This window comes from Panthera onca, chromosome D1, assembly GCF_046562875.1.
Source record: "Panthera onca isolate mPanOnc1 chromosome D1, mPanOnc1 haplotype 2, whole genome shotgun sequence".
Taxonomy (NCBI): Eukaryota; Metazoa; Chordata; class Mammalia; order Carnivora; family Felidae; genus Panthera; species Panthera onca.
The window spans coordinates 8,414,070-8,440,927 of NC_138348.1; the positions used below are offsets into that span (position 1 = coordinate 8,414,070).

General features: G+C 46.0%; 2 protein-coding genes and 1 non-coding gene across 8 annotated transcripts in view; 2 read left to right on the forward strand and 1 right to left on the reverse strand.

Annotated features, from left to right (window-relative positions):
• Positions 1 to 6,354, forward strand: part of ATL3 (atlastin GTPase 3) — a 48,943-nt gene extending 42,589 nt beyond the window's left edge. For all 4 annotated transcript variants that reach the window (XM_060606986.3, XM_060606985.3, XM_078433593.2 and 1 more), the window contains 3 exons: positions 403 to 474; positions 863 to 1,294; positions 2,073 to 6,354. In XM_060606986.3, coding sequence (XP_060462969.2) covers positions 403 to 474; positions 863 to 1,294; positions 2,073 to 2,159 — 591 coding nt within the window. In that variant the 3' untranslated portion in view covers positions 2,160 to 6,354. The remainder of the gene's footprint in view (positions 1 to 402; positions 475 to 862; positions 1,295 to 2,072) is intronic.
• A 3,928-nt stretch (positions 6,355 to 10,282) lies between these two features.
• LOC132661909 (phospholipase A and acyltransferase 3-like) overlaps positions 10,283 to 26,858 on the forward strand; it is a 37,159-nt gene continuing 20,583 nt past the window's right edge. Inside the window, exons 1-2 of one of the 3 annotated variants that reach the window (XM_060607007.3) lie at positions 10,283 to 10,519; positions 10,912 to 10,995. In XM_060607007.3, coding sequence (XP_060462990.1) covers positions 10,981 to 10,995 — 15 coding nt within the window. In that variant the 5' untranslated portion in view covers positions 10,283 to 10,519; positions 10,912 to 10,980. The remainder of the gene's footprint in view (positions 10,520 to 10,911; positions 10,996 to 26,858) is intronic. The other 2 variants (XM_060607008.3, XM_060607006.3) reach the window with 2 other exon arrangements.
• Positions 14,309 to 14,378, reverse strand: TRNAR-UCG (transfer RNA arginine (anticodon UCG)). The gene has a single exon. It is a non-coding gene; the product is annotated as a tRNA-Arg (tRNA).

Below are 26,858 nucleotides of genomic sequence, written 5' to 3' on the forward strand. Positions count from 1 at the left end.
GAGCCGAAGTCGGACACTCAGTTGACTGAGCCCCCCAGGCGCCCCGAAAGGTTTATTTCTTTAATAGCGAAACATTTTCACAAAGGAAGCCAGAGCTTGGGATTCATGTACAGATAAATTTTTCCCTTTTTTGACTTATATCTGTTTCTTAACATTTAAAATTGAAGCAAAGGGAATGATATTTTTAGAAGTTTACTTTACGATAAGATTCTTACATATAAGAACTTTTGGGGCAGAAAATTTGGAAGAAAAGTTATATTTTATTTTATAAATAGGGCTATATGGGAACCTAAATAATGGCAGAAGGATCATAAAAAAGTGAACGGGGATAGGGTGAGAGGAGATTGTGGAAGAATGTTAAAAGAGGAAGGATCCATAGTTTATGCTTTCCTTTCTTAAAAGGCCACTGCTGAAGCCAACAATTTAGCAGCTGCGGCGTCTGCCAAAGACATCTATTACAACAACATGGAGGAGGTATGTTGGGCATGTGTCATCTTCTGAGAGATCTATATAACCTGGGCCCGTTGCTGCCTTCGGAGGCCCAACCTCATCCTGTTTACCGTATCTTAACGTGATGAGGCAGCAAAGCTGTGTTCAGGTCCCCTGGGTAATAGGGGTCTTCCAATTATTACCATTTCTAACCAAGGCTTTCTTACAGTGTCGTTGCTGTCACTGATCAGTGTCACCCTGGTTATGTAAGTGCACTTTTCAGAGGAGGTGAAACCAGACTTTATTGGTCTTGGTCACCATTTTACAGTTCATTTCTAATATATGAAAACATTCTTTTGCAGTGTTTTCACTTGTTTCGTTGGGCACCTGTTTTCGAAGGCATCTTCAACACCTATGTCTTTATTCTTCTTAGGTTTGTGGAGGAGAGAAACCTTATTTGTCTCCAGACATTCTAGAGGAGAAGCACTGTGAATTGAAACAACTTGCTCTGGACCATTTTAAGAAGACCAAGAAGATGGGTGGGAAGGATTTTAGTCTCCGCTATCAGCAGGAGCTAGAGGAGGAAATCAATGAACTGTATGAGAATTTCTGCAAACACAATGGTAGCAAGAATGTCTTCAGCACCTTCCGAACCCCCGCGGTGCTTTTCACAGGCATTGTGGCTTTGTACATCGCCTCAGGCCTCACTGGCTTCGTTGGTCTTGAGGTTGTGGCCCAGCTGTTCAACTGCATGGTTGGACTGCTGTTAATAGCCCTTCTCACGTGGGGATACATCAGGTATTCTGGTCAATATCGTGAGCTGGGCGGAGCAATTGATTCTGGTGCAGCATACGTGTTAGAGCAGGTAAGTGGTGCCAGCTGACAAGGCTGAGGGTTGACAAGGGACGGATGCTTGTGCTTTTATTGTAAAGTATTTCCATTTGAAAGAGTTTCATAGTGAAAGAAGGCGTGAGAAACTTCCCCTGGCTTTTTGTTTTGTTTTGGGTTTTTTTGATAGACATGATGTTGTATCATCCTTCTTGAGGATATTAGTATTTAATCCTAGTATTTTGTTTTCATGCCTAAAAACTCTCCTCTGATGCAAACAGAGTTTCAACTTGGACATACTGTGTTTATCATGGGAAACTTCTAACCACATGCTCTTCAGACCATTCCTGTGTGATTCTCCCTGATCTGAGGTTAATTTGCTTCCCTGAAAATCAAGAGCTTTGAAAATTTTCCGTTTTGAGTTCTAATGGATGGCATCTCTTTCACTTCAGATCTTTCAACAAGCCAGTGGCTTTTGACATTGACGTGACCTCCAGATTTACAGATATTTGAGACCCTGATTGATTTCTTTTTCTGAGTAGCATGAACAGATCGGTTAAGTCAGAAGCTTGTGAGAAGCCAGGAGAGCTGCCCGCCCTGCTACATACAGTCACAGAGCAGGGGCTCAGCGGGCTCTCTTGGGGGTCTGCTGCCGCCACTTGCTCCCCCAACACCTGTGTTTTCATTTCCCCGTTTTCCGTAACATACCCGTGCTGCAGAACGAGATGTCTGAAAGTTTGTCTCCGCGGTCTTACTCTCTCGGTGCTGTGTTGTATTTTTTTAACTTACGTGTTTGAACAAATGGACTTTTGCAGGCTACGTCCCATATGGGTAATTCCACTCAGGCCGCTGTGAGGGAAGCGGTTGTTGGGAGGCCACCCGCGGATAAGAAAGCTCAGTAGCATCTTCACAAGAGGATCCGACCAGAACGCAGCCAGCCCCTACCGATTTCTGGGTTTCGGCCACGGTCACAGGTCCAGGTCCAGAGGAACACAGATCTGGGAATCATCCGGGAAGAGCTGAGACTCAGCAGTAATAAATGAACAGACCTTTCCCGTGGCTTCAAATTCTTACACATACTTCCATTTCTGTTGGAAGCGTTTCTTTTCCTTGCCGATATAGATCCAAGCCTGTGTCTATTTCCTTGTTACTCTGCTTTGTGCACTTTAAAGGGGGAGAAGGCGAAAGGAGAAAATGCAAATGTGGTTTTAAATCCTGAATGTGCCACTTCGTGCCTTTTAAGATTGAATCCAGGCTTTTGAGGACATGATAGGGAGGGGATTGAGGATAACCTCATGGAAGATGCTGTTTTGGGGTGAAACCTGTCCGTTCTTTTTATACCTTACTCTTTTTAAACAGTTTACAAAACTTGCAAAAGTTTCGGAACAAAAGGCTGAAAACGATGCCATTACACTTTTAAAATCTTACGATATTAGAGAATCCTGTTTGCCATATAGTGTGGGAAGATTGTATCACGTTGAAATCCACCGTACCCTGGAATTTCCAGTCTTTTATTACCTGACAGGCTAACAGTTTTGGTGGGATATACTTTTATTTTATTTTTGCCTTCATTCCTATAGCTTCTTTCTAGAAAAGAAGCAGACATGCCTTGAAAAGCCAGAGTGGCTCATCATAAAAGGAGTGAGCTTGATATTTTAAGAAAAAAGCTTGAGTTTAAGTGAACCATGTGACCTCTGATAAGTCACTTGAACTTGTGCCTTGGTCAGATTCACTGTTTGTAGGTTTGTATACATATATGTATTATATATAACTCACGGTTATCATTTGAGAGGCCTTGTTTTTTCAAGAGTTCTGCATAAGAACGGAACTTTATTAAGGATTAGAGGAAACACGTTACCAAACATTACTGCCTTTAGCTGATGTCCTGTTCTTGTGGCCTAGCAGTAAATCAGGTCTTTATCTAAACCATTTGTCTTTTGCTACGCACTAAGATTTTTAATAACGAAGCTACTAACATTGTCAGTTTTGTTTAGTGAGTCATCCTTTATTTAACTTCACTTGATTAATTGGTAGCTTTAAAGTAGCTTTGGCTTAGTAAGGACCAAAGTCCTACCCAAATGTGGACAGTATCTAGAAGTATCCACGAAACCTTTATTTACCTTGTGTGGTAAAAAACACTTTATCTATCAGTTGCCTTTTCCTTTGATTTATAATGGTGAATTGTACATTTTAAAACTTCATAAAACTTGCCTGCAAGTTTTTATATAAACATTCAGGTCTGAGAGCCTTAATTCTTAAGATATTTTTTGTTTTGGGGGGGGGAGATAGGGAAGGCTTAGGCCAAATCCAAGTGTAGGTTCTATATACGTGAAGTCTGAACGGAAGGCACAAAGAAGTCTCGTGTGGCATGTAATCTCTTTATCAAGGAAGTTTCTTTTTATTTCTTTGATGCCTCACCACCGAAGCATTTTTATAAGTCCCGAACTAGTTCCAAGCATGTTCTATGTTTCCATATTTATATACCATCTTATCCTGAACTTCTTGCTATTTTTTTCAGTTGCCATTAAATTTTAGGAAAGTTCCAGCTTGTTCTGAAAACTGTCTACTTGCATATCAGTGATGCTTAGTTTTGACTATTAAATCGAAAGCTTCTCTTTGAAATTTTGGTGCATATCAGGTGGCCCCTCATTTTCCTGAAGGTTTGTCCTTACTAGCGAAAGGCCTTACACACGTTGAGATACTTGGCTTTTAATGCATTGTAGAAGCACATTTATAGTTTTCAGAATAATTGTCTAGAACGATGCTTTTAATGAGAAAAGGATGATGTGTCTAAAACTTATTTTAATCCTAAAGTATTAGAAATTTTAAAATAAATATATCGTGTGATTAGTGCAGTCTTAACGATTAGTTAACTGTTTAAGTCACCATTTCTGTTTTGACCTTAAAGAAATAATTTGGCTTAATTACCCTGGGGAAGCCTTATTATTTTTGTTTTTATTAACTTACTATGCCTCTGGAGCGTGTTTATAAAGTTTTTATCAATGAGGATCCTTAATGAGTTTTCTTTGGCCTATTTTTACAGGAAGTTGATGGTTTTATATAATCTTTTTCGATACAAGATGCATTCTCATTGCTGGCTTTAAATAGTCCTGGGGAGATTTATAATCAGGTTGAAAGGAACGTCTTTTACTTCTTAACTTCCCTCAGCCCTTAGTTTGTGGGTCGGAGACGTCGTTGAGGAGGGATAGTTCAGACTGAAAGCGTTGGCTTGGCCATGTTGCTCTGCCATCCCCGGCCAGTCTTCCCACACAGGCGATCTTTGTGTGCTCATTTCAGATGGTTACACGGGGCCTATTCCTGTTAACGTGTAAAAGGAGGTTTTCAGAATTTCGATGAGAAGTATTCATTTCAGGGAAAAATGTTTCTTCATTTTTTTTTAATACTTCCAATTAGCTTTTTATGGTAAAAATCATAGAATCAGAATTTCAATTCTTTCACAAGCAATCTAATGATCGTGTATGATGGTAAGCATCTTTGGAGTCCTACCGTATTTTAGCAGTATGCCAAGAAGTCTGTTCTGTGGAGGTTTGTGTATTAATGCCTGCTTTATACTGGGTAAAATTGTCTACGAATACTGTTTTGCTTTATCTGTTCTTTCTCTTTTAACGTGAAGTTAGGCAAACAAATAAACTGCCTTGTTACTGGCAGTGTGTTTCCTTAGCAGGTCATATCCAGTGTTCTACCTGGCTCATAAACATTTTATTTTTTTTCCTAGAGTTTTTCTTTTTTTTAATAATTTATATGGAAATCTTCATAGGACTCTCCCCCCCCCCCCCCCCCAATAGAACTATGGAAATGTAATTTAGGGTGATTTAGGATGACTACCATGTAAGGTAGCCAGAAATGGGCTACATCTTTCTGGCTTACATTTCGATCTGACAAAATTTTAGTCAAGGAATAAGGGCATAATGAAGACAAGCTTCAGTCATGAAAGTACAAACCATGTGTATAAGTGATTTTTTTAAAATCACTTTAAGAAGTCCATTGTATGAGACCATTTGCTGCAATTGAACAGTGTTCTTATGTCCTGTTACAGTTATGATTTGGGTAGTGGCTCTCATCTACCTTGGAGTGCATAAGACTTAACTTGGGAGGCTTGTTTAAAAACATTCAGATTCCTAGCTCTATGTCAGGGATTGCCTCAGGGGGTCTGGGTTGTGGCCCTGGAGTCACCACTTCGATAAGACAGTATTGCAGGTGGCTCAGACCAGCGAGAGAGACCGCCCCATGTGATGGGGAAGTGCAATTCACTATTGTCTGGAGGCGAGTGGACAGACAGCTTTCACCGAAGGCTCACAGTAGGTGGTCTGCCGCCAGAGACCCTGGCTGAGAGTTTCCACGTTCAGAGTAATAAGGGGGATATCTTTCATCTAGAGGATCATCCAGGCTCCTTAAAGCTGTTGTAAATCAGGATGTCATAGTGCCTTCTCTGAAAAATGAATGTACACGTATCCTATTTACTAACAAGTGTAATTAGGATTTTGAAAAAACTATCTTGAAAGTTGTTTTTTTTTTAAAAAACAAAATTCAGCACTTTGACTTGAACCCCTCGTCATTCCTGTACAGAAAACCTTAAGCCATAAATAATAATAATGAAAAAGAAGGAGAAAACAACTTTGAAAATTAGTGACAAAAGTGCCCCATATCAGGAACTTCTCAAAGTTCTAGGTCTAATAGCAGAAAGTTTTCAAAAGAAATTTTTCCTCCCTGGGAAGAAATTTCATGTGCCAGAACTAAAATTTAAATGTAGTGCTCTTACGACCAAGGGAAGGTTGCATTTGATTCTCAAAGCTTTCTAATCTAGATGGCTAAATGCTGCCATGGACTTTAGCCTTAAAGGGTCAATATTAATCCTGAGCATATACAGGTTTTCTTCTCAGAGTTCTTTTTCTTTTCTTTAAAAAATGATTTGTTGAAAATACTTTCTCCTAGACCCTTGCCTTTGAATGGCTTTAAAGTTTAATATACTTTTTAAAAAGTGCAATGGGATGAGATTATGCTCTTAGTTTCTTAAAAGCATGTTTTCTGTTTCTTAGTTGTAAGGTCATTTAATTGAATAAAGATCATAGCACCATGTCTGTGGGTTTTTTTTCCCCCCCTTTCTCCATTCTTTAACGTGGGAAGATCTGTGAGCTAGATTCGGGCTTGGCAAAGCGAATAGGAGATCTAAGGGGATGGACACCTCCATGTCAAAGTGGGCAGTAGTAATGTGATTTGAGCTTGTCCCCTTTCTCTGTCCTGCCAAGGAGTCCTGAACAATCTTCCTAGCGTAGCGCTCGAGAGGGCTGTGCACTTGGTGGTGGGGCTTAAAATCGAGCACAAATTTGATTTACAACAACACGAACTTGTGAGGACCTTTGAACTCGTAGCACTTCACCTGGTCGCCCCATCTGGTTAGATGGTTCCTCTTTGGGACTGGGGTGTGGTGAAGCTCTACCGAAAGCTTTCTCTTTCAGTGGTGACCTTGAAGCCAGGGGGGAGGTTGCATTGAACTTCTCAAATACTGACTAATCGCCACACATAGCCCATTTGGCCCTGCAGTAAGAAAGAAGATTTCTACTATGTTTCTAGTTTGAAACAGGCTGGGTGGGGTCAGTAGCCTCCATCTGTCCATCCACCTGCCTTCCCCCGCCAGTGGTGGTCATGCGTTAGGTGCCAGGCTAGCTGTCTTGTTTGAGTTCCGCACAGTTTAGTTAGGGAAGGCGCAAACTCACGAACTGATAACGCTACGAAGATGATGGTGAATACTTGGGTGCTACCATCAGAGTGCAGATACCCCCATTAGCATAAGCTGGGGAGAAGGAAAGGGGAAAGTGGGTGTGTGTGGATGGGGATGTGGTGTGTGTGTCCAGCAAACTGGTTTGTCTTTGGTACATTGACATTCTTGCCTTTGATTTCCATGTATCGGTTTGCAAAGGTGAGTTCAACTCTCACTAGCTTAATCGAAGAAAAAGCAATTGTATTTGGATGTCTCGGGGTAAAATCGATACCAAGTACTGGAAGAACTCATGTCCACAGGTCTGTTCTCTCAGGTATGTGTTGGCAAATTCAAAAGCAGATGGATTTATTCCATGCTGCAGGGGAGGAAAGTCACAGATGGTTCCAGGCTTACATCATACCACTTAAATGTCTCCAGAGGAAAGAGGCTTTTTTTTTTGACCCACTGCCTATTTTAAAATATGTGTGTGTGTGTGTGTGTGTGTGTGTGTGTGTGTGTGTACATAGCTCCATCTTGGAGAAGGCTTCTGATTGGTCTGGGTTGGGTCATATGTTCCTTCCAGGGTCAGCGGATATAGCCTGGGGGCTGGGGCCTCATAGCTGGACCTGGGTCACGGATGTCCCCAGTCAGGGTGATAGAGTACTGTGATATGGCAGAACCACCCAGAGTCACCCAGTGAAAGACCGCTGGACAAAAATGAATGTCCATTACAGTTCCCAGGTCCCGGGACTGTGAGGCCATTTAACAAACAGTGGGATGAGAAAGGCTGAACATTTCAGGAATGTTCTTTCAAGGGGAAGTATGGTCGTTATGCTGCACATTTATGCAGGGGAAGCTCTTCAGGGCTTCTCAATAAGGATTTGTTCTCTTCAGTAGGACTTGAGGGGTTTCAGAGATGGAGATTCAGGAGGAAGTTATACGTCACCTTTCTTTTCTTTCATAAAAACCTGATTTTTCTGGTCAGAGCAAATTGTCAGAACTGGCATATTCACAAAGCCTCACCAGAGTATAATGGATAAATGTTAAAAGAAATGTCCTTCAGGGGCGTCTGGCTGGCTAAGGGGTTCCTGGCAGAGCACGTGATTCTTGACTTCAGGGTTTTGAGTTCAAGTCCTGCATTGGGCGGAGCCTACTTAAAAAAAAAAAACAAAAAACAACCTGTACTCAGTTGGCTGATAGAGCTTTCCCCTGAAGAGTGTTCAGGTCTTGAGAGTTAATGTCAAGCAACGGAAACCCTCATGTTCTCAACAAAATACTCCTAATGGATTCTGTTTCCTTAGATGTGGCTTGCCTGCCCTCTCTCTCCTCCCCCTGCCCCTTTCCTCCTTTCCTTCTCCTGCTCTGATCTTCCTGCTGCTTCTACCCTACCTGCTCGGAATCCCCACAAGGTGTCATGCCTTCAGCATAAGCCTGAGCCATTTTCTCCTACTTTCTCAGCAAAACAGTGGATTCTCCTGGAGTAGCCCACCCCCTCCTTAGAAGGAGGAGAATGGGGACGTTGCAAATAATTAATTAGTTAATAATACTCCTCCCCTGTCACAAGAAGAATGGGTCTCCATGGCTGTGGTTGCAGGAAAGACCAGGAGCTTTGGTGTTGATCTTGGCATGGCTTCCCACCCATACAGTGGTGATGGACTTGGGATGGGGCTTAAGGAGAGTCTTGCTGGCAATGGACCGACATCATTTGGTAGCTTCTCAGCCTGCAGTCTGTCTTACAGAGCTCCTTAAAAAAAATTTTTTTTAGATGTTTATTTATTTTGAGAGAGAGGGGGGAGAGAGAAAGAATCCCAAGCAGCCTCCACACTGCCAGCACAGAGTCCAATGCGTGACTCGAACTCACGAACTGTGAGATCATGACCTGAGCCAAAACCAAGAGTTGGGGGCTTAACTCACTGAGCCCCCCAGGTGCCCCTGGAGCTCCTCTTTTGAGAGCCGTGTGGAAGGTACCAATCGCTTTCCTGACCTCCTCGGTCCCCCCCACCCCCCCACCCCATATGCTTTTTGTTTTGTTCTTCCTGGCACAGCACAGTGGGAGGAGAAAGGAAAGTGACATCTGGGTAGTGACATTTCTGGTAGAAAGCAGGGAGTAAGGAGAAGCAGAAGTCAGTCTGGTGGGCTCAAAACTGAACCTTTCCACCCTGGGTTTGGACTGTTTTACAGTCACCTGCTTAATCTGCACTACAGTTTGTAATGCCCATAAAGCTCTGGTATGTATCTGCATCGCCTCTGACTCACCTGTTGGGAAGCTAGTGAGTGACCCCTGATGTGGATGAGCACGTGCCTTTCCTCATGTTAGCGGCCAGCGTGTCCTGATGAGGATTTACCACGTGCCACACAACAGGCTCAGCACTTTACAAGCATCATTTCGTTTGTTGCTCTCCCTCTGGGGAATGCATTTTTATATATTAACTTCCATGTTGTCCGATACCATCATCCCTCCGTTTAAGAGATGAATCCACTGAGGTTCAGAGAGGGAAGGGTGTCCTGGACCCTCTAGCTAGCAGGTGACAGGGCCAGGATTGGCCCAAGCATCTTGACTGCAAGGCTCAGGGACTTGCCCGGCCCTGGCCGGAAGAGAGGTGAACAGGAGATGGTTCTACTCTTAGGGAGTCACAGCCCAGTCAGAGCCCAGTGCCAGGAAGGGCCAGTGTCTGGTCATCCATCCATCCATTCATTCATTCATTCATTCACTCACGGAATGCCTGCTGTGTGCCGTGTTTGGGGGCTGAGGGCTTAAGACCCAATAGTTAAAAGTGCTTTCTTTTTATTTTTTCTTAAAAAAAATTTAATGTTTATTTTTGAGAGAGAGACAGAATGCGAGGGGGAGGGGGAGAGAGGGAGACGCAGAATCTGAAGCAGGCTCCAGGCTCTGAGCTGTCAGCACAGAACCCCCCCCCCCTCCTCCCAATGTGGGGCTCAAGCTCCTCTAACCACGAGATCATGACCTGAGCCAAAGTCCGAGGCTTTAACAGACTGAGCCACCCAGACGCCCCCAAAAGTGCTCTCATTCTGCTAGACCTTTGCCTTCGAATGACTTTCAAATTCAATGTCGTTTTCAGCCGTGAGCCCCCTCGAATGGAGGAGGTCAGTAAACGGATTCCACGCCCGGGGGCTGTGTATACAGGTGGAGTGTAGTACAAGACGGGCTCAAATACGGGGCGGCCGGAAGCGCGCGGGTGGAAGGGGTGAGGAGGCGGTGGCGCCGGAAGCGGAGCGCCTCTGGGTGGAGGAGGGCGTGGGGAGAGGCGGCGGCGGCGGCGGCGGGGAGCGGGCGGCAACCTGGCCTGTCTGCCCCAGGGGCCGGGAGCCCTGCCGGCTCTCATTAGTCAGCCGCGCGGGGAGGAGCCGGCTGACCTTACGCTGGCCCGGCCTCTGCGGCCATTAGAGCTCATCCCTCGGTGGCCGCGCTGCCTCCCAGTCCTCGAGGTGGGTGGGGCGGCCCTGCCCCGACTTAAGGAAGGGTGAGATGCTCGGGGTGGCCCTCCGGCTCCCGGACCGCTGCGTGCGAGGCGGAGAAGTTGGGTGAGGCGGGCAGAAGCAAGTTAGGGAGCAGCCCGTCGGCAGAGGCGCCCCCTGGCACCTGCGGGCCGGGCGCGCCACCCTGGGCAGGCGACAGGGATCGCGCTCCCCCGGGGCCGCGCCGCCGCCTCTCCGGTGGCGGGGGGGTGGGGGTGGGGGGGGTGAGCCTCCCCCGACCCGACCCTTCGAGGGGTTCGTCCGTTCACGGCCAAGTGCAGGGGCAGGGAGGGAGCCGGCGAGGAACTCGAAGGGAGCGAGGTGGCGGTCCTCGGAAGAGTCGGGGCAGAACCGCGCACGGTCTCCTGGCCAGACACCCCTCCCCCCCACCTCCGTACCCTGGGGTCCTGGGAGCGCTGTTCCCCATTAATGACATAACGCACCCCTGCTCCCCGCAGCCTCAGGCCTTTACGCAGCAGATAAACCGAACTCCAGCCTGAAATTGAGGGTCCACGGCAGGAAAAAAGATGCGAGCGTCCATCGTAAGTGTGGGGCGGCGTGGGCTGGGGCGGGGGCTGTGTTTCAGAGGGGACTCATGGTCCTGGAGCCTGAGTTATTACTGATGGGAAGGATCCTGGAGGACGTGGGGCCACACCTCTAGGAGCCGCGGGCCATCAAGCGTCAGATGTATGTAAGCCAGCACCTGGTCGTCTCCGTGCTTGCTTTTCTTGCACAGGCACCTGTCTGGAGCAAGTCCCAGGGAAGGCAGGACCTACGGAGGAGGGAGGCAGCGAGGGGCGACTGGCTCCACAAGTCAGACCAGAACACCTGGCCTTGGGTCTGACCTCTGGTCTCAGCTGACACACCCCGTGACCAGCCCTGCCCAATTTCCAGGCTTTCACTTTTCCTTTTTCTAATCTGATATGGTTCAGAAATCATAAAGGGGCTTACCAAATGCTTCCATTCACCAGCTTTTGAAGTAGACCCACCTGGGATTGTGTTCCCACCCGGCCCTTGGCTGTGACATATGTGTGCCAAGTGCTGTTCTGAGCACTTCCTGTTTCGAATTTACTCTGTCCCCTAAAGTGAAGATTATATGACTTAATACAAGGCTGTGCTCAGAGTAGTGTTTCACGCACGTATTAAGTGCTCAACTGGAATTCACTATTATTATTATTATCTCAATCCACAAAAAGATGCCACAGTGACCAACATCAGTATGTACCTGGCATATTTGATGCCCGGAGTGATCATTTTATTAATTCATTTATTTTTTCAGAGAAACACTATTTTCTTTTTTAAAGTAGGCTCCACACCCAGCGTGGGGCTTGAACTCACTACTCTGAGATCAAGTCCTGAGCTTGAGATCAAGAGTCAGACACTTTTTTATTTTTTTAAATTTACATCCAAATCAGCATGTAGTGCAACAATGATTTCAGGAGTAGATTCCTTAATGCCCCTGACCCATTTAGCCCATCCCCCCTCCCACAACCCCTCCAGCGACCCTCAGTTTGTTCTCCATATTTAAGAGTCTCTTATGTTTTGTTCCCCTCCCTGTTTTTATATTCTTTTTGCGTCCCTTCCCTTATGCTCATCTGTTTTGTCTCTTAAAGTCCTCATAGGAGTCAAGTCATATGATTTTTGTCTTTCTCTGACTAATTTCACTTAGCATAATACCCTCCAGTTCCATCCACGTGGTTGTAAATGGCAAGATTTCATTCTTTTTGATTGCCGAGTAATACTCCATTGTATCTATATACCACATCTTCTTTAACCATTCATCCATCGGTGGACATTTGGGCTCTTTCCATACTTTGGCTATTGTTGATCGTGCTGCTATAAACATGGGGGTACACGTGTCCCTTTGAAACAGCACACCTGTATCCCTTGGATAAATGCCTAGTCATGCAATTGCTGGGTCATAGGGTAGTTCTATTTACTGTTTTTTGAGGAACCGCCATACTGTTTTCCAGAGTGGCTGCACCAGCTTGCATTCCCAAGGAGTCAGACACTTAACCAACTAAGCCACCCAGGTGCCCCTTGGAGTGGCCATTTTAGATATCCCTCTCCTTTATCTGACAACACTATTTTCAATAATAATCAGGAAATGATTACTAATAACAGGAAATATTACTAATATTAGTAATACTATTAGTAATAATATTCAGAAAAGAAACGGTGAAAATTTTCTTTTATTGAGCTTTGCATATGAAATCATGCCAGTGAAAGAGGAAAAGCATGAAAAATAAGGAAAAATGTTATGGAGAAAAATGGGGGAAAAGTAATGGATTAAGAGTTTTTAACTGCGGGGCACGTGCCTGGTTCAGTTGGTGGAGCGTGCGACTCTTGATCTTGAGGTTGTGGGTTCAAGCCTCATGTTGGATGTAGAGATTGCTTAAAAATAAAATCTTTAAAAAGAAGGGTTTTTTTTTTTTTTTTTTTTTTAATTTTTTTTTTTCAACTTTTTTTATTTATTTTTGGGACAGAGAGAGACCGAGCATGAACGGGGGAGGGGCAGAGAGAGAGGGAGACACAGAATCGGAAACAGGCTCCAGGCTCCGAGCCATCAGCCCAGAGCCTGACGCGGGGCTCGAACTCACGGACCGCGAGATCGTGACCTGGCTGAAGTCGGACGCTTAACCGACTGCGCCACCCAGGCGCCCCTAAAAAGAAGGGTTTTTAATTGCATTTGTGTATTTTTGAAAGAAAGCTTACTCTTACATGTAGGTTGGTCACAGTCACGGATGATAGCAATATTACAGTTTCTGTTTTGGAACTTTTACTTCTGGAAAGTTGTCCATGACTCTGTCAAAATTGATCTTCTCTGCATATTTATGTTCAGTAGTCCGTTGAGCTAGATTTGTCTTATTTTTGCTCGCAGCTGACTGAAGAGCACTTTTTATTAATTTTAATGTCAAAGGCTTCTCTCACATGAAACCACAGATAGACAAATAGGAAAAGTCTTACACATTAGGACAAGTGTGTCAGAGATTCATAAAAAGCACATTTCAGAATAAATTCAGAAATCGCGATACTGCCTCTTAAAAAAAAAGTCAATCGGCTTGCTTTTAAATATCTCCATATGTGAAACATTTTTACTACAACGTCGTCACCAGAAAATTCAGCATATGTTTTTATCTTATTTGGCAAAATTCTCCCAAGTTTTCCTTCTGGAAAAATCAGAGAACACGGTTGAATGGTAGTGAGTGCTGACATTTATTTAATCCACTGCTTTAGAATAAGTCTAGTTCTCGATGAAAACGATCCATTTCTCTTTTAGTTTCTTCTGGCGCTGAGGGAGCCGTCTCTTTTGTCTTCTGTTTAAACACAGGAAAATGTAGGACCTGGACAGTTGGCACACAAACTGTGTCGAAAGTGAGCTCAGTACGGCTCTGAGCTATTTGGAACTTACTGCTAGAACAATGGTTGAGTTTGTGTGTCTGCAGACTATATAACTGGGTGTTTTCTGGTTGAATTTCCATGTAGAAGGCAAAATTTTTAATTTTATTTTTTATTAAAATTTTGTTTAATGTTTATTTTTTTAATTTTTTTTTTAATGTTTATTTATTTTTGAGACAGAGAGAGACAGAGCATGAACGGGGGAGGGGCAGAGAGAGAGGGAGACCCAGAATCGGAAGCAAGCTCCAGGCTCCGAGCCGTCAGCCCAGAGCCCGACGCGGGGCTCGAACCTGTGACCTGAGCCAAAGTCGGATGCTGAACCGACTGAGCCACCCAGGCGCCCCTAATGTTTATTTATTTTTGAAAGAGAGACAGAGAGCAAGCAAGGGAGGGGCAGACAGAGAGAAGGAGACACAGAATCAGAAGCAGGCTCCAGGCTCTGGGCTGCCGGTGCAGAGCCCAACACGGGGCTCGAACCCGTGACCTGAGCCGAAGTCAGACGCTTAACCGACTGAGCCACCCAGGCACCCCTACTTTTAGTCTTTAATCAAACATAAACATTAAGGCACTAAGGCAGCCGTTGAGTTCCTTGAGGAAGGTCACACTCGGCGTGTTTCGGGGGTCTGTCAGTGTGGGCTGCAAGCTGTAAGGAAATGTAACTGAAATTACATTTTTCTTGCCTTTGTGTCTCTCACCACAAGGAATACAGCCCCTACCTCCCTGCTCTTTGAGTGTGCCGCTCTCTGACTCTCAGGGCTTGACAAATGTCATTTGTTGTTAAAGCGGGTGCCCGGACCTGGAGGCGCGGAGAGCCGTGTGTCTGCCGTCCGGGCCAATGTTTCTGTCTCTTTAGTCCAGCCCGTGATGCCTCCTGGTCAGTGCCAGCGCTAACCCGTCCGTGTTCCGAATCTTCGAAGAATGAGTGGGCCAGGAGCTTTTCTCCAGCCAAGCTGCCCTTAAATCCCTTAAATCTCTGGCTGGCTGCTGGAGAAGTGAAAATCCAAAGTGAAACAGGGGCTCCATAATCTGGCTACCAAACTGGGGCCTTGGACTCTTGAAACAATAGAAATTGGTAAGAGGCTGAAAGAGAGTTCCAGAAAAGGCTTTATTGGGGCTTATGCTCCGACACAAGGGAGGCAGCACGAAGGAGAGAATCTGCAGGCTGGCTGGGCGAGGAGAGGTCAGGGTGAGTTTTTCAAAGAAACTTAGGTGGCGGGGAGGGGGCGCCTGGGTGGCTGGCTCATTCAGTTGAATGTCTGGCTCTTGACTTCAGCTCAGGTCATGATCTTACAGTTCGTGAGTTCCAGCCCCACGTCGGGCTCCACGCTGACAGTGCGAAGCCTGTTTGGGATTCTCTCTTTCTCCCTCTCTCTCTCTACCCTTCCCTGCTCTGTCTCGAAATAAACTTAAAGAAAAGAAAAGAAACTTAGACGGGGGGGGGGGGGGGGGGGGTGCGGGAGGGATTTATTAGCACCTAGGCACTTAAAGGTCATGCTTCTGTTGTGTGTAGTAGGTCTAATTAGCATATTAAATCTCCACCCCCTGGGCGTGATTTTTAGTATTCTCATGAGAGGAAAAGTCGGGGGAAGTTCAGCCCTGGGGTCCTTCTTGGGGTGCAGACTGGTTTGGTCTGGTCTAAGCCGGTCTTGGTAGTAAACATCCTCGGTTCAAGTGAACATCCTCTCTCAATTCCTGCAAGGTAGACTATTCAGGAGGCAAGAATTGTGGCTCCCCCCCCCCCCCCCCCCCATTGGAGGCAGCCCAGGAATATTCGATTTCAAGGTCAGGGTTGATGGGACCTGAGTCCAGTCCCTGCTCTCAGTAGGAGGAAATTGATGGGCTTAACTCTGATCTCGATTCTAGACTCCCTTCTCGACAACTTTTAAGACCCTCTAAGTTTGCCTGACGTTCTGGCAGGTCTCTGCGCCAGGCCCTGCACGGATTCATCCGCACTCTGGAGGGGCCGCGACTGGGAGGGGCTTAAGGAGCGCATTCGTCGAGGTCATGACCCTCTGCTGAGACCATCGTAGGCACCAGGCCGGCTGTTGGCTCTAGCAGGTGTGCTGGGCATCGGAACCCCATCCCTCCTTCTCGTGGAATTCTAGTCCCCGGATAAACAGGGCTGCGGCCTGCGGAAGCAGCAGCTACACTGTTTGGTGGGGTCGCAGGGCAGGCACGGAGGTGGATGTGCTGAGCCCATCTGGAGGGGTGAATAGGGCTGTGCCAGTGAATAGCCAAGGGTACTGCAGGCCTAGAGAACATGGAGGTAGAGGCCCAGCTCGCCGAGGGGGGGTGGGGGGGGGTGGGGGGGTGTTATCGGAAGTCGGTACCTTCGTGTGAACTACTTGGTATACTGGGGAGAATTTGGCCCTTGGATTCAGAAAGTCCTGGCAGTGTTTCTTGGGGAGCTCTGAGACCCTGGGCAGGTTACTTCCCATCTCTGAGCCATTTCCCGATCTGTAAAATCGGGCTGCTGGTAAGAATTCCAGGTAACTTGTGTGCCGAGTGGTTGGTGCCCGGCGGGGGTGGTGGTGGTTTCCAGATGAGTTAGGAGGCAGTCCTGATTCACACGGAGGGAGGCTGGGCTCCGTCACAGTGTGGGCCTCGAGCCAGGAGATCGAGAGCCGGGGAAGGCAGATAAGTTTTGCTTCCTTTTTCTCAGACACCTTTGGGCTGCGGGGGCGGGACCTGGTGTCCCTTGGAGCCACTGGCAAGGGAGGAGGTGATGTGTCAGCCCAACCCGTCCTCCACCTTCTCTCTGGGCCTGAGGCTGGGGGGCGCGGGATCTCAACCCTCTCACGGGTACACGTGGTTTTACAGCTTTTGCCCCATGATCTCATGTATTCCTCGCACAAACTCTGCTGGATGGGCCCGTATGGCCCCATTGTACCAGAGAAGCTCAGAGAGGTTGAGTGATTCCTGAAACTCACAGAGCAGCAGAGCAGGGAGGGGCTGAGTCTTGGGTGGTGGTTTCTGCTTCTGAAAACGCAGCCTTGGACGGACGGGGTTGACGCCCAGGCCCTCGCAGGTTTCTTCTCTTCCTGAAGCCTTGGTACCAAACTCCCAACTCCTTGCTGGGAAGTCCCTTCCCAGCACCCATGCTGGACTTCAGTCATTCTTGTTATCACTAACTTCTAGGCATTTCTCCCAGAGCATCAGAAATGCAGGGGCTGAGGCTGGGATTTCCACATTCGCTGCACGCAGCACGTGGTTTTGGGAACAAGGACAGCCTGTTCTCGGGCTGCGTTTCACAACCTCCACAGCCTCTCCAGCTGGTCCTGGAGCTGGGAACTTTCCAAGTCAAAAAAATAATAAAAACACACCCAGGCACAGTGGCTGTAAACCCTGCTGTTTACAGAAGGTCTTCCTTCCTATGTGCCAGGCGGTATTTGCTGAGTGTTCTGTAGGTATTGACATATTTGATCCTCGGGACAGCCCCATGAATCAAGGGCTACAATTACGCCCGGCTTACAGCTGGGGAAACTGAGGCTAGGAGAAGTTGGGTAACTTGTCCAAGGCTATCCAGTTAGTAAGTAGTGGAGCCCAAATCTGAACCGAGGCTGTCTGGCTCTGGAGCCCCGAGGCCGTATAGTCAGTGTGCTTTTTCTGAAAGTGAAATCCGTCTTGATTTAAACACGCTCAGGAGTCACGACGCTCAGGAGCCTACTTTCCGGTAGTTTTTGTACACCTGAAATATTTCATTAAAAAAACCCAAAATGGCAGGGGCACCTGGGTGGCCCCGTCGGTTAAAGCATCTGACTCCTGGCTTCGGCTCAGGTCGTGATCTCACGGTTTCGTGAGTTCGAGCCCCGCGTCGGGCTCCATGCTGACAGTGTGGAGCCCGCTTGGGATTCTCTCTCTCCCTCTCTCTCTCTGCCCCTCCCCAGCTTGCACTGTCTCTATCTCACTCAAAAATAAATGAATAAACTTAAGAGAGCAAAAGGGCTACATGGGGCCGGATGTGTGTGGAATGGAGCCCTTCGGTAGCGGCCTTGAATTGAAGAGAAGCATTCTTTTTGTTTTGTTTCACCTGTTGGGTTGAAAATTCTTCTGGGGGGGCGGTCACTGTGGTCTCTGGTGCTGTCTGGTGCCCTCAGCTGAGGGCCTCACCCTGGAGCAGAGCTGGGGGGTGAAGGTGGATTATTACGCAGGGGCCACGATCGTGGATGGAGTTGTCTATGGGAGGGCTGGGCCGTTTCCTTTCTCCCTGCGGTGGTGGAAGAGGAGGGGCTCCTAGTTCTCCCTTTGCCCCTTTCAGGCCGACCCTGGGTAAATGACCTCATCTCCCTTCGCCTCGGTCCCCCCACCTGCCAAATGAGGTTTGCGCCCATCTCAGCCTGACCTTCAGTGTCACTGCTCTTTCCCCTCTGGTTCTCACTCTGGGCTGCACAGTAGGGCCACCTGGAAGCTTTAAAAAAATGCCCCTGTGATGCCCTCACAGCTGTGCTTCTGCTCCAGTCCGCCCCGCACCCCTGCGTACCTGTGTCCATTGCCTCCTTGAAGGCGACTTCCTCCCCCGCCACCTTCTGTGGCTTGAGGAGGGTGTGAGGGTTGAGCGTAGGCTTCGGGTTTGAATTCTGCCCCTCTCACCTTTCAGGACCTCAACACAAATCTCAGGTGCTGCCTTTTCTAGTTTCTTCTGCAGCTCCCCTCCCCCTCCTCGCTGACACCCATTCAGCCAGGCTTCGGCCTCCACCTCTGATAGGAGCTGTGCTCGTAAAGGTCACCAATGACCCTCTCCCTAGAGCACTCCCTTGACCTCCAGACTCGTGGGTTCAGCTGCCTCCTTGGCCTCTCCGTGTGGCTACCTGGGAGTGGTTCCACCCCCTGCCCCGAGCGGCTGGCCCGTCCAAAAGCCTATTCATTCTGCCTCCCCCTTGCTCTGGCCAGAAACCCTGGTTACCTTTTTCTTTTTTTTCTTAATGTTTATTTATTTATTTTGAGAGAGAGAAAGAGAGTGCAAGTGGAGGAGGGGCAGAGAGAGAGAGAGAGAGAGAGAGAGAGGGAGAGAGAGAATCCCAAGCAGGCTCCATGCTGTCAGCGCAGAGCCCGACCCGGGGCTTGATCTCGTGAACCGTGAGATCGTGACCTGCGCCGAGATCGAGGGTCGGACGCTCAACCGACGGAGCCCCCCGGGCGCCCCCAAGCCCCGGTTATCTTTGACTCCACTTTCCTTCACACCCCACCTCACTCCATCAGCAAATCCCGTTGGTTCAACCATCAGAGAAATTCAGAAACCTGTGGCTTCTTTTCCCCACCGCCCCGTCTTCTCTGAGCCGTCTACACCTCTCTCCGTCCTTCGTTCAAAACCCTCTCCTCCTTCGCCTCCTTCTCTCCAGCCACACTGGCCTCCTGGGCTGTTCCTCAAACACGCTCCTCCTTGGGACTTTTGCTCAGGCTGTGACCTCTGCCTCGATGTCCCAGATATCTGCAGGGCCTGCTGTCCGCCTTCCCTGACCCCTTCCCGTCCCCCTCCAGCCCCTTTAACCCTGCTTTACCTTTTCTTTCTTTTTGTTTGTATTTGGTATTTCTTCTAATATTCTAGGTGATTTACTTATTTACTAAGGTTTAAAAAAAAATGCTGTCTCTCCCCCACGAACAAAAGCTCGTGACGCCAGGAATCTTTGCTTTGTTCACAGACACAGCCCAGGTGCCTAGGTTGGCGCCTGGCACCTAGCACTCTGAGCATCTGTTGAGTGAAAGGAGCAAATAAATGAGTTCCTTGATCCTCCCAGGCAGAGGCGGGCATCCCCAAGGTGAAGGGATTCTCGAGGGAGGTCCTTGGCCACTGACGCCATTGCCCTAGGGTGGGAGAGGGGATCTGTTCAAAATGCAAGGTGATTCCACATGCATGCCAGCAGCCCCCTCTCCTGCAATTTGCGTGCTCGCTCGAGCCTCAGAACCACAGCTGGGGATAAAGGCTGCAGGCTCAGAGTCAGGAACCCAGCGAGTTCTAGAGCACAGTTAGAGCACATCACACACGGCGATGTTGCTGTTTGCCTCGTCCGGGACTCCCTCGGCGCTTCACCTCTGCTTCTCTCAGAACACTGATCATTTAAGTTAAAAAAACTTTTTTGATATTTATTTATTTTTGAGAGGTGGGGGCAGAGAGCGAGGGAGGACAGAAGATCCGAGGCAGGCTGGGTGCCGACAGCAGACGGCCCCACGCGGGGCTCGAACTCACGAACCGTTGAGATCATGGCTTGAGCTGATGTCGGACACTCAGTCAGTTGAGCCACCCACACACCTCCATTTAAGTTTTTTAAAAATTTTTTTAAATGTTTATTTATTAGTTTTGAGAGAGAGAGATTGAGCGAGGAAAGGGCAGAGAGAGAGGGAGACAGAATCCGAAGCAGGTTCCAGGCTCCGAGCTGACAGCACAGAGCCTGATGGGGGGCTCGAACTCATGAGCCATGAGATCATGACCTGAACCGAAGTCGGACGCTCAACCAACTGAGCCACCCAGACACTTTGACCTCCGTTTAAGTTTAAAGGAAGAGTTTAAAGATACTCTACAGGTGGAATGAGTAGGTGCACATAATTATGATAAAGCAAATACACTACCAGAATCATAGAACCTAGGTGGTGGGTACACAGATGTTCACTAAAAAATTCTGTCAATTTTGAATGTTTGAAAATTCAGATTGTCTCTTTGAAAATTTTGCATCGTAAAATGTTGGGAAGCATGCTATGAACTTAAAAATGCGATTTGTGGGAAAGCTAGAAAATACTGAAAAACAGAAGGAGGAGAATAATCCCAGTAACCACACATCGCCCCTGCACCCAGAGGGAATCTCTGAGATGTTGGTATTTATCTTTCTTGTCTATTTCCACGTGTATTTATTTTGTTACATAATAGTAATTGTATGCATTACCCAAAGTTGAACACACTGATGTTTGTCAAGACTTGTTTTGTTTTTTTTTTTCTGATCCTAAAATGAATATATGTGTATTTGAACATTTTGGAAAACTAGAAGAGAATTAAAAAGAAAATTAATACTCCCAATTTCACTGCCTAGTAATAAACACTGTTCACATTTTGGCATATTTCCAGATTTTCTTCATTGTTTTCTTTTTTAAACAAAGTTTAAAAGTATATACTATTTTGTATAAGGCTTTTCATTAACTAATATGAAAGGGCATTTCTTGTCATTAAGTATTCTTTTTAAAAAATTTTTTAATGTTTACTTATTTTTGAGAGAGACAAACAGAGCATGAGCAGGGAAGGGGCAGAGAGAGAGGGAGACACAGAATCCCAAGCAGGCTCCAGGCTCTGAGCTGTCAGCACAGAGCCTGACGTGGGGCTCGAACTCACGAACTGTGAGATCATGACCTGAGCCAAAGTCAGATTCTTAACTGACTAAGCCACCCAGGCGCATTAAGTATTCTTTTAAAATAAAGCTTTACAACATAACATGTAGTATCCTCGTATATAAATATGGCAAGAATTAAGAATCTCTTTATGTAGGATTTTTACATATCCAATGTTTTGTCATTAGATGTAACTTTGGAATGGACATCTTTTGTGGATATTTCAGATGATTTGCTTAAGATCTGGTCTCTAAATAGAAACTGGGTCAAAGAGTATGAATATTTTTAAGGTTAGTGATACAAATTGCCAAATTACCCTTCAGAAAAGGTGCACTAATTTTTATTCCCATCAGCAGCGAATGAGGGTATGTGTTTACTTGTATCTTTTCTTATATTTAATATTAGTATTTTAGGGGCACCTGGGTGGGTCAGTCGGTTGAACATCTGACTTTGGCTCAGGTCATGATATCATGGTTTGTGAGTTTAAGCCCTGCATCAGACTCTGTGCTGACAGCTCAGAGCCTGGAGCCTGCTTCGGATTCTGTGTCTCCCTCTGTTCCACCCCCACTCACACTCTGTCTCTCTCAAAAATACATAAATATTAAAAAAAATAATAAAAACATAATATCAGTATTTTAATTCCCCCAAAAGCCAGGTTTTAGTTTACATTTATTTGACTAACTAGAATGTGTTTGTGTTAATGGTAATATGTATATCTCCTTTTTAAATTCTTTATCATGCTCTTTGTCCATTTTTTCCTAGTTTGATATTTAAATCTTTTTTATTGGTTCATAAAAACTCTTTTTTTAAAAAAATTTTTTTTAACGTTTATTTATTTTTGAGACAGAGAGAGACAGAGCATGAACAGGGGAGGGTCAGAGAGAGGGAGACACAGAATCCGAAACAGGCTCCAGGCTCTGAGCTGTCAGCACAGAGCCCAACGCGGGGCTCGAACTCACAGACCGTGAGATCGTGACCTGAGCCGAAGTCGGCCGCTCAACCGACTGAGCCACCCAGGCGCCCCAAAACTCTTTATATATTAAAGATATTTATCTGTTTTTCTGTCATTTTCTTCCAGCTGATCGTGGTCATTTGTGGTATTGTTTCAATGCATAGAATGTGCTGGTCTCGCTCTTTTGGCTAGAAGTAACAAGCACCCCCCTCACGCCAGCTTAGGTAAAGAAGTTTTTAATTTAAGGACACAGGTGGAGAGGTAAGAGGATTCTCGTGAAAATCTAAGAACTTGAACTATAATAAGGCTGGGTCTCCCAGGGAGCTGGGAGGCAGTTCAGGATCAAGGTCGTTGCAGGCACCTCTGGCTGCTGGAGTTAGTACGTCCTCATGCACGTGACTCACTAGCCATTCTTGATTTGTCAAAGCATCTTCTATTTGACCAGAGTTGGGATTCTCTCCTCTCACCCTTGGTTTGGCCCATGGTCCCTGCAGTCTCGGGTTGTGGGCAATCATTTTCCCTTAAAAGGGAGTCTGAACATAGCAGGCAGTGATAGAAACTTAAACAAAATTTTTTTTAATGTTTATTTATTTTTGAGACACACACACACACACACACACACACACACACACACAGAATGTGAGCGGGGGAGGGGCAGAGAGAGAGGGAGACACAGAATCCCAAGCAGGCTCCAGGCTCCGAGCTGTCAGCACAGAGCCCAACGCGGGGCTTGAACTCACAGACCATGAGATCATGACCTGAGCTGAAGTTGGATGGTCAACCGACTGAGCCACCCAGGCGCCCCTAGAAACTTTTAATAATAAGACCTTTAACATTTTTAAAACATTTAAAAACCTTTTTATCTTTTCCTTTGTGCCTTTCTCTTTGGCTTTTATCCCTAGTGGGTCTTGATTCTAAGATGATACATATCCCTCAATATTAGTTTAAAATTTATGTTTTTATATCTTATATTGAAGCGTTACTGATTTTTAAACATCATTAACGTGGTCATATTTACAGGTTCCAGATGGGAGATGATTTCAAGGGATTTTGGTGACAGATAATAGCCACCTTTTCCAATTAAAAACTGCAAGCTCATCAACATGAGGGATTTTTTTCCCCCCATCTAAAAATCTTAAAAAGTTTTTATTATAAAAGTAACTCAGGGGCACCTGGGTGACTCAGTTGGTTAAGCATCTGACTCTCGATTTCAGCTCAGGTCATGATCTCCGGGTTTGTGAGATTGAGTCTTGCGTCGAGCTCTGCACTGATGGCATGGAGGCTGCTTGGGATTCTCTCTCTCTCCCTCTCTTTGCCCCTCCCCCACTCATATTCTCCCTCCCCACCCCCCATCTCTCTCAAAATAAATAAAGAACATTTAAAAAATGTTGAAAGTCTCTGAAGCCCAACCCCCACTGTAAATAATACACAACAATTTGGTCTGTTTTTCCCAGATCATGCATAGTATATACAGTGCATTTTGCTTATAAATATACAAAAATGTATTTTAGGGAAAAAATGGGATAATCATGTCTTCAACATACTTTTACAATTAGTTCCACGTCAGCTCATATTTATATGATATATAAATATCATATATATATATATATATATAAATATCATATATAAATATATATATATATTTATATATATATCTACCTCGTTTTCTCCAATGGCTGTATGTGCACATGGCCAGGTGGATGAGGGATAATTTATCTAATTGGTTCTTGTTGATGATTATGTAGGTTGTTTTTCCGATAATTTCGGAGGCCAGAAATTGTTCCTCGGTTTGCTTGCTAAGGAAAATGGCTGTTATGCAGCTCTTTGTAACTCTGTTTTTGTGGGAAGGATAAAGACTTTTTGTTCTGAAATCCCATGGGCACAGAGTCTCAGCTTTGCCATTGTTTCCGCCTGCGTTGTGCAGTAGAACCCTGGTTACCGTGCGTGCTGGGGAATCCCAGGAGTCCAGCCCTGGAGAGGTAGCTCTCTTGCTTTTCAAAAGAAAAAAAAATTTAAATGTTATTTTTTGAGAGAGAGAAAGAGAGAGAGGGAGAAAGAAAGAGAGATCGTGAGTGGGGGAGGGGCAGAGAGCGAGAGGGAGACACAGAATCCGAAGCAGGCTCCAGGCTCCGAGCTGTTAGCACAGAGCCCGACGCGGGGCTTGAACTCAAAAACCGCGAGATCGTGACCTGAACCGAAGTCGGATGCTCAACCGACTGAACCACCCAGGCGCCCCGAGGTAGCTCTCTTCCTGATGCTCCCTGTTGGCCACTTGCTCCTGGAGGAAGAACCAGCTGACAAACAGGTCCCCCAGAATGTGGATCAAGCTGAGTGAGGGAGACATCACTACCGATCCTTTTTTTTAAAGTTTATTTATTTGTTTTGAGAGAGACAGAGACAGCAGCAGTGGGGGAGGGGCAGAGAGAGAGGGAGAGGGAGAGAGAGAATCCCAAGCGGGCTCCACACCGCTAGCACAGAGCCCGATGTGGGGCTGGAGCCCACAAAGCCAGGGGATCATGACCTGAGCAGAAACCAAGAGTTGGGCACTCAACTGACTGAGCCACCCAGCTACCCCACTCCCCATCCTTTTATAACAGGAGTTGGCGAACTTTTTCTGTAAAGCTCAGATAGTGACGATTTTACGGTTTGCAGATCATAGGGTCTCCGTTGCAACCCCTCAACTCATCTACCGTAGAGAGAAAGCAACCCCAGACAATATGTAAATGAGTGGGTGTGGCTGTGTGCCAATGAAATTTTATGGACCCTGAAGTTTGAATTTCATGCAATTTCATGTGTCACAGAACATCATTCTTCTTTTGACTTTTCCCCCAACCACTTAAAAAAACATAAAAACCATTCTTAGCTTGCATACAAAAATAAGCACAGGCACAAATTTGGCACTGGGATTGTCGTGCTCATACATCTGATTTTATAACATGATTCCTTGAGTTCTTAACTTGGATTCAGCTCAGTTGGCTTGTGTGTTTCATGAAGTTATTGTTTCTCTAGTTAGATTCTATGACAGAGGGTGAAGTCATTCATATTCTTAGTTCATGGCATCCTGTCCTGGCTGGTCCCTGTAAGACCACCCCCCCCCCACCCTTCTCTTGTGGGTTTTTTTGTTTTGGTTTCTTTGGGTTCCCTTATATCCTCATCCCTTTCCAACGGCTAGCATCCTGATGTATTTAATGTGTGTTCGTTAGTCCACATGATTCTGTTCTTGGTTTTGTTGGTTTTTTATTTTTTATTTTATTAAAAAAATATTTATTTGTTTGTTTTGAGAGAGAGAGAGGACGAGCAGGGGAGGAGCAGAGAGAGAGAGAGAGAGAGAAGGAGCAGGGGAGGGGCAGAGTGAGAGAGAAGGAGAGAGAAAATCCCAAGCAGGCTCCGTGCTGTCAGTGCAGAGCCCTATGTGGGGCTTGAACCCATGAACCGTGGGGATCATGACCTGAGCTGAAACCAAGAGTCAGACGCTTAACCGACTGAGCCACCCAGGCGCCCTTCTTGTTGGTTTTTTAAGACGATCTTTGCGGGTATGGTTCTTCTAAGATGCGTATCATTGGTTTGCGTGTGGGTATCTTTATATAAGCGGTGTTGGGTTGCAGAGCTATTCTCCTTTTTCCACTTAGCTCTGTATCTAAAAGATCATCCTTGTTGCCATGTGAACACCGAGTCTTTGCACTAGTTAGAAACTGGTGCACAGGGCTCCACAGGTGAGTCTGCCACCTTTCACTTCATTTTTAAAAAGAAGTGTCCTTGGGTGCTTTTATGTATTGGCCTTGTGCCTATTTGGAAATAGGTACCATCTGCTCCTATAAGGGGCAGGCAATTTGCTTGTGTATTTTAATGCTTATTTATTTATTTATTTGTTTATTTATTTAGAGAGACAGAATGCAAGTGGGGGAGGAGCAAAGAGAGAGGGAGACAGAATCCGAAGCAGGCTCCAGGCTCCGAGCTGTCAGCCTGGAGCCCGACGCGAGGCTTGAACTCACAAACTGTGAGATCATGACCTGAGCTGAAGCCGGATGCTTAACCGACTGAGCTACCCAGGTGCCCCGTGATTGCAGATTTTAAAAAATCAAAACTTTTTTCCTTCAAACTTTAGATATCCATTAACATTAATTTTTTTATTTATTTAAAAAATTTTGTGTTTAGGGACGCCTGGGTGGCTCAGTTGGTTAAGCTGCTGGCTCTTGATTTTGGCTCAAGTCGTGATCTCATGATTTGTGGGTTTGAGCCCTGCATCAGGCTCTGTGCTGACAGCTTGGAGCCTACTTGGGGTTCTCTCTCTTCCTCTCTTGCTGCCTTCTTCCCCTCTCCTCTGCTCATGCTTTCTCTCTCAAAAATAAATAAATAAACATTAAAAAAAATAAAATCTGTTTTAAAAAATTGAGGTCTAATTGATCCTTTTTAGCATTCCTCTCTTTTAAAATTCTTATTTATTCATTTATTTAGAGAGAGGGCACAAGTGAACGAGGGGCAGAGAGAGAGAAAGAATCCCCTAAGGGGCATAAAGACAGAGAGAGAGAGAGAGACAGAGAGAGAGAGAGAAGTGGGGCTTACCCAGAGCTCATGTTTTACCTGAAGTGGGGCTTGTGTTCACCCAAAGCAGGGCTTGATGTAAGACTCAAACTCACGAACTGTGAGATCGTGACCTGAGCCAAAGTCAGATTTTTTTTTTTTTTTTGATTTAGAAAGTATTTGCAATTTATTTTGTTTAATTTTATTTTTTATTTTTTAAAA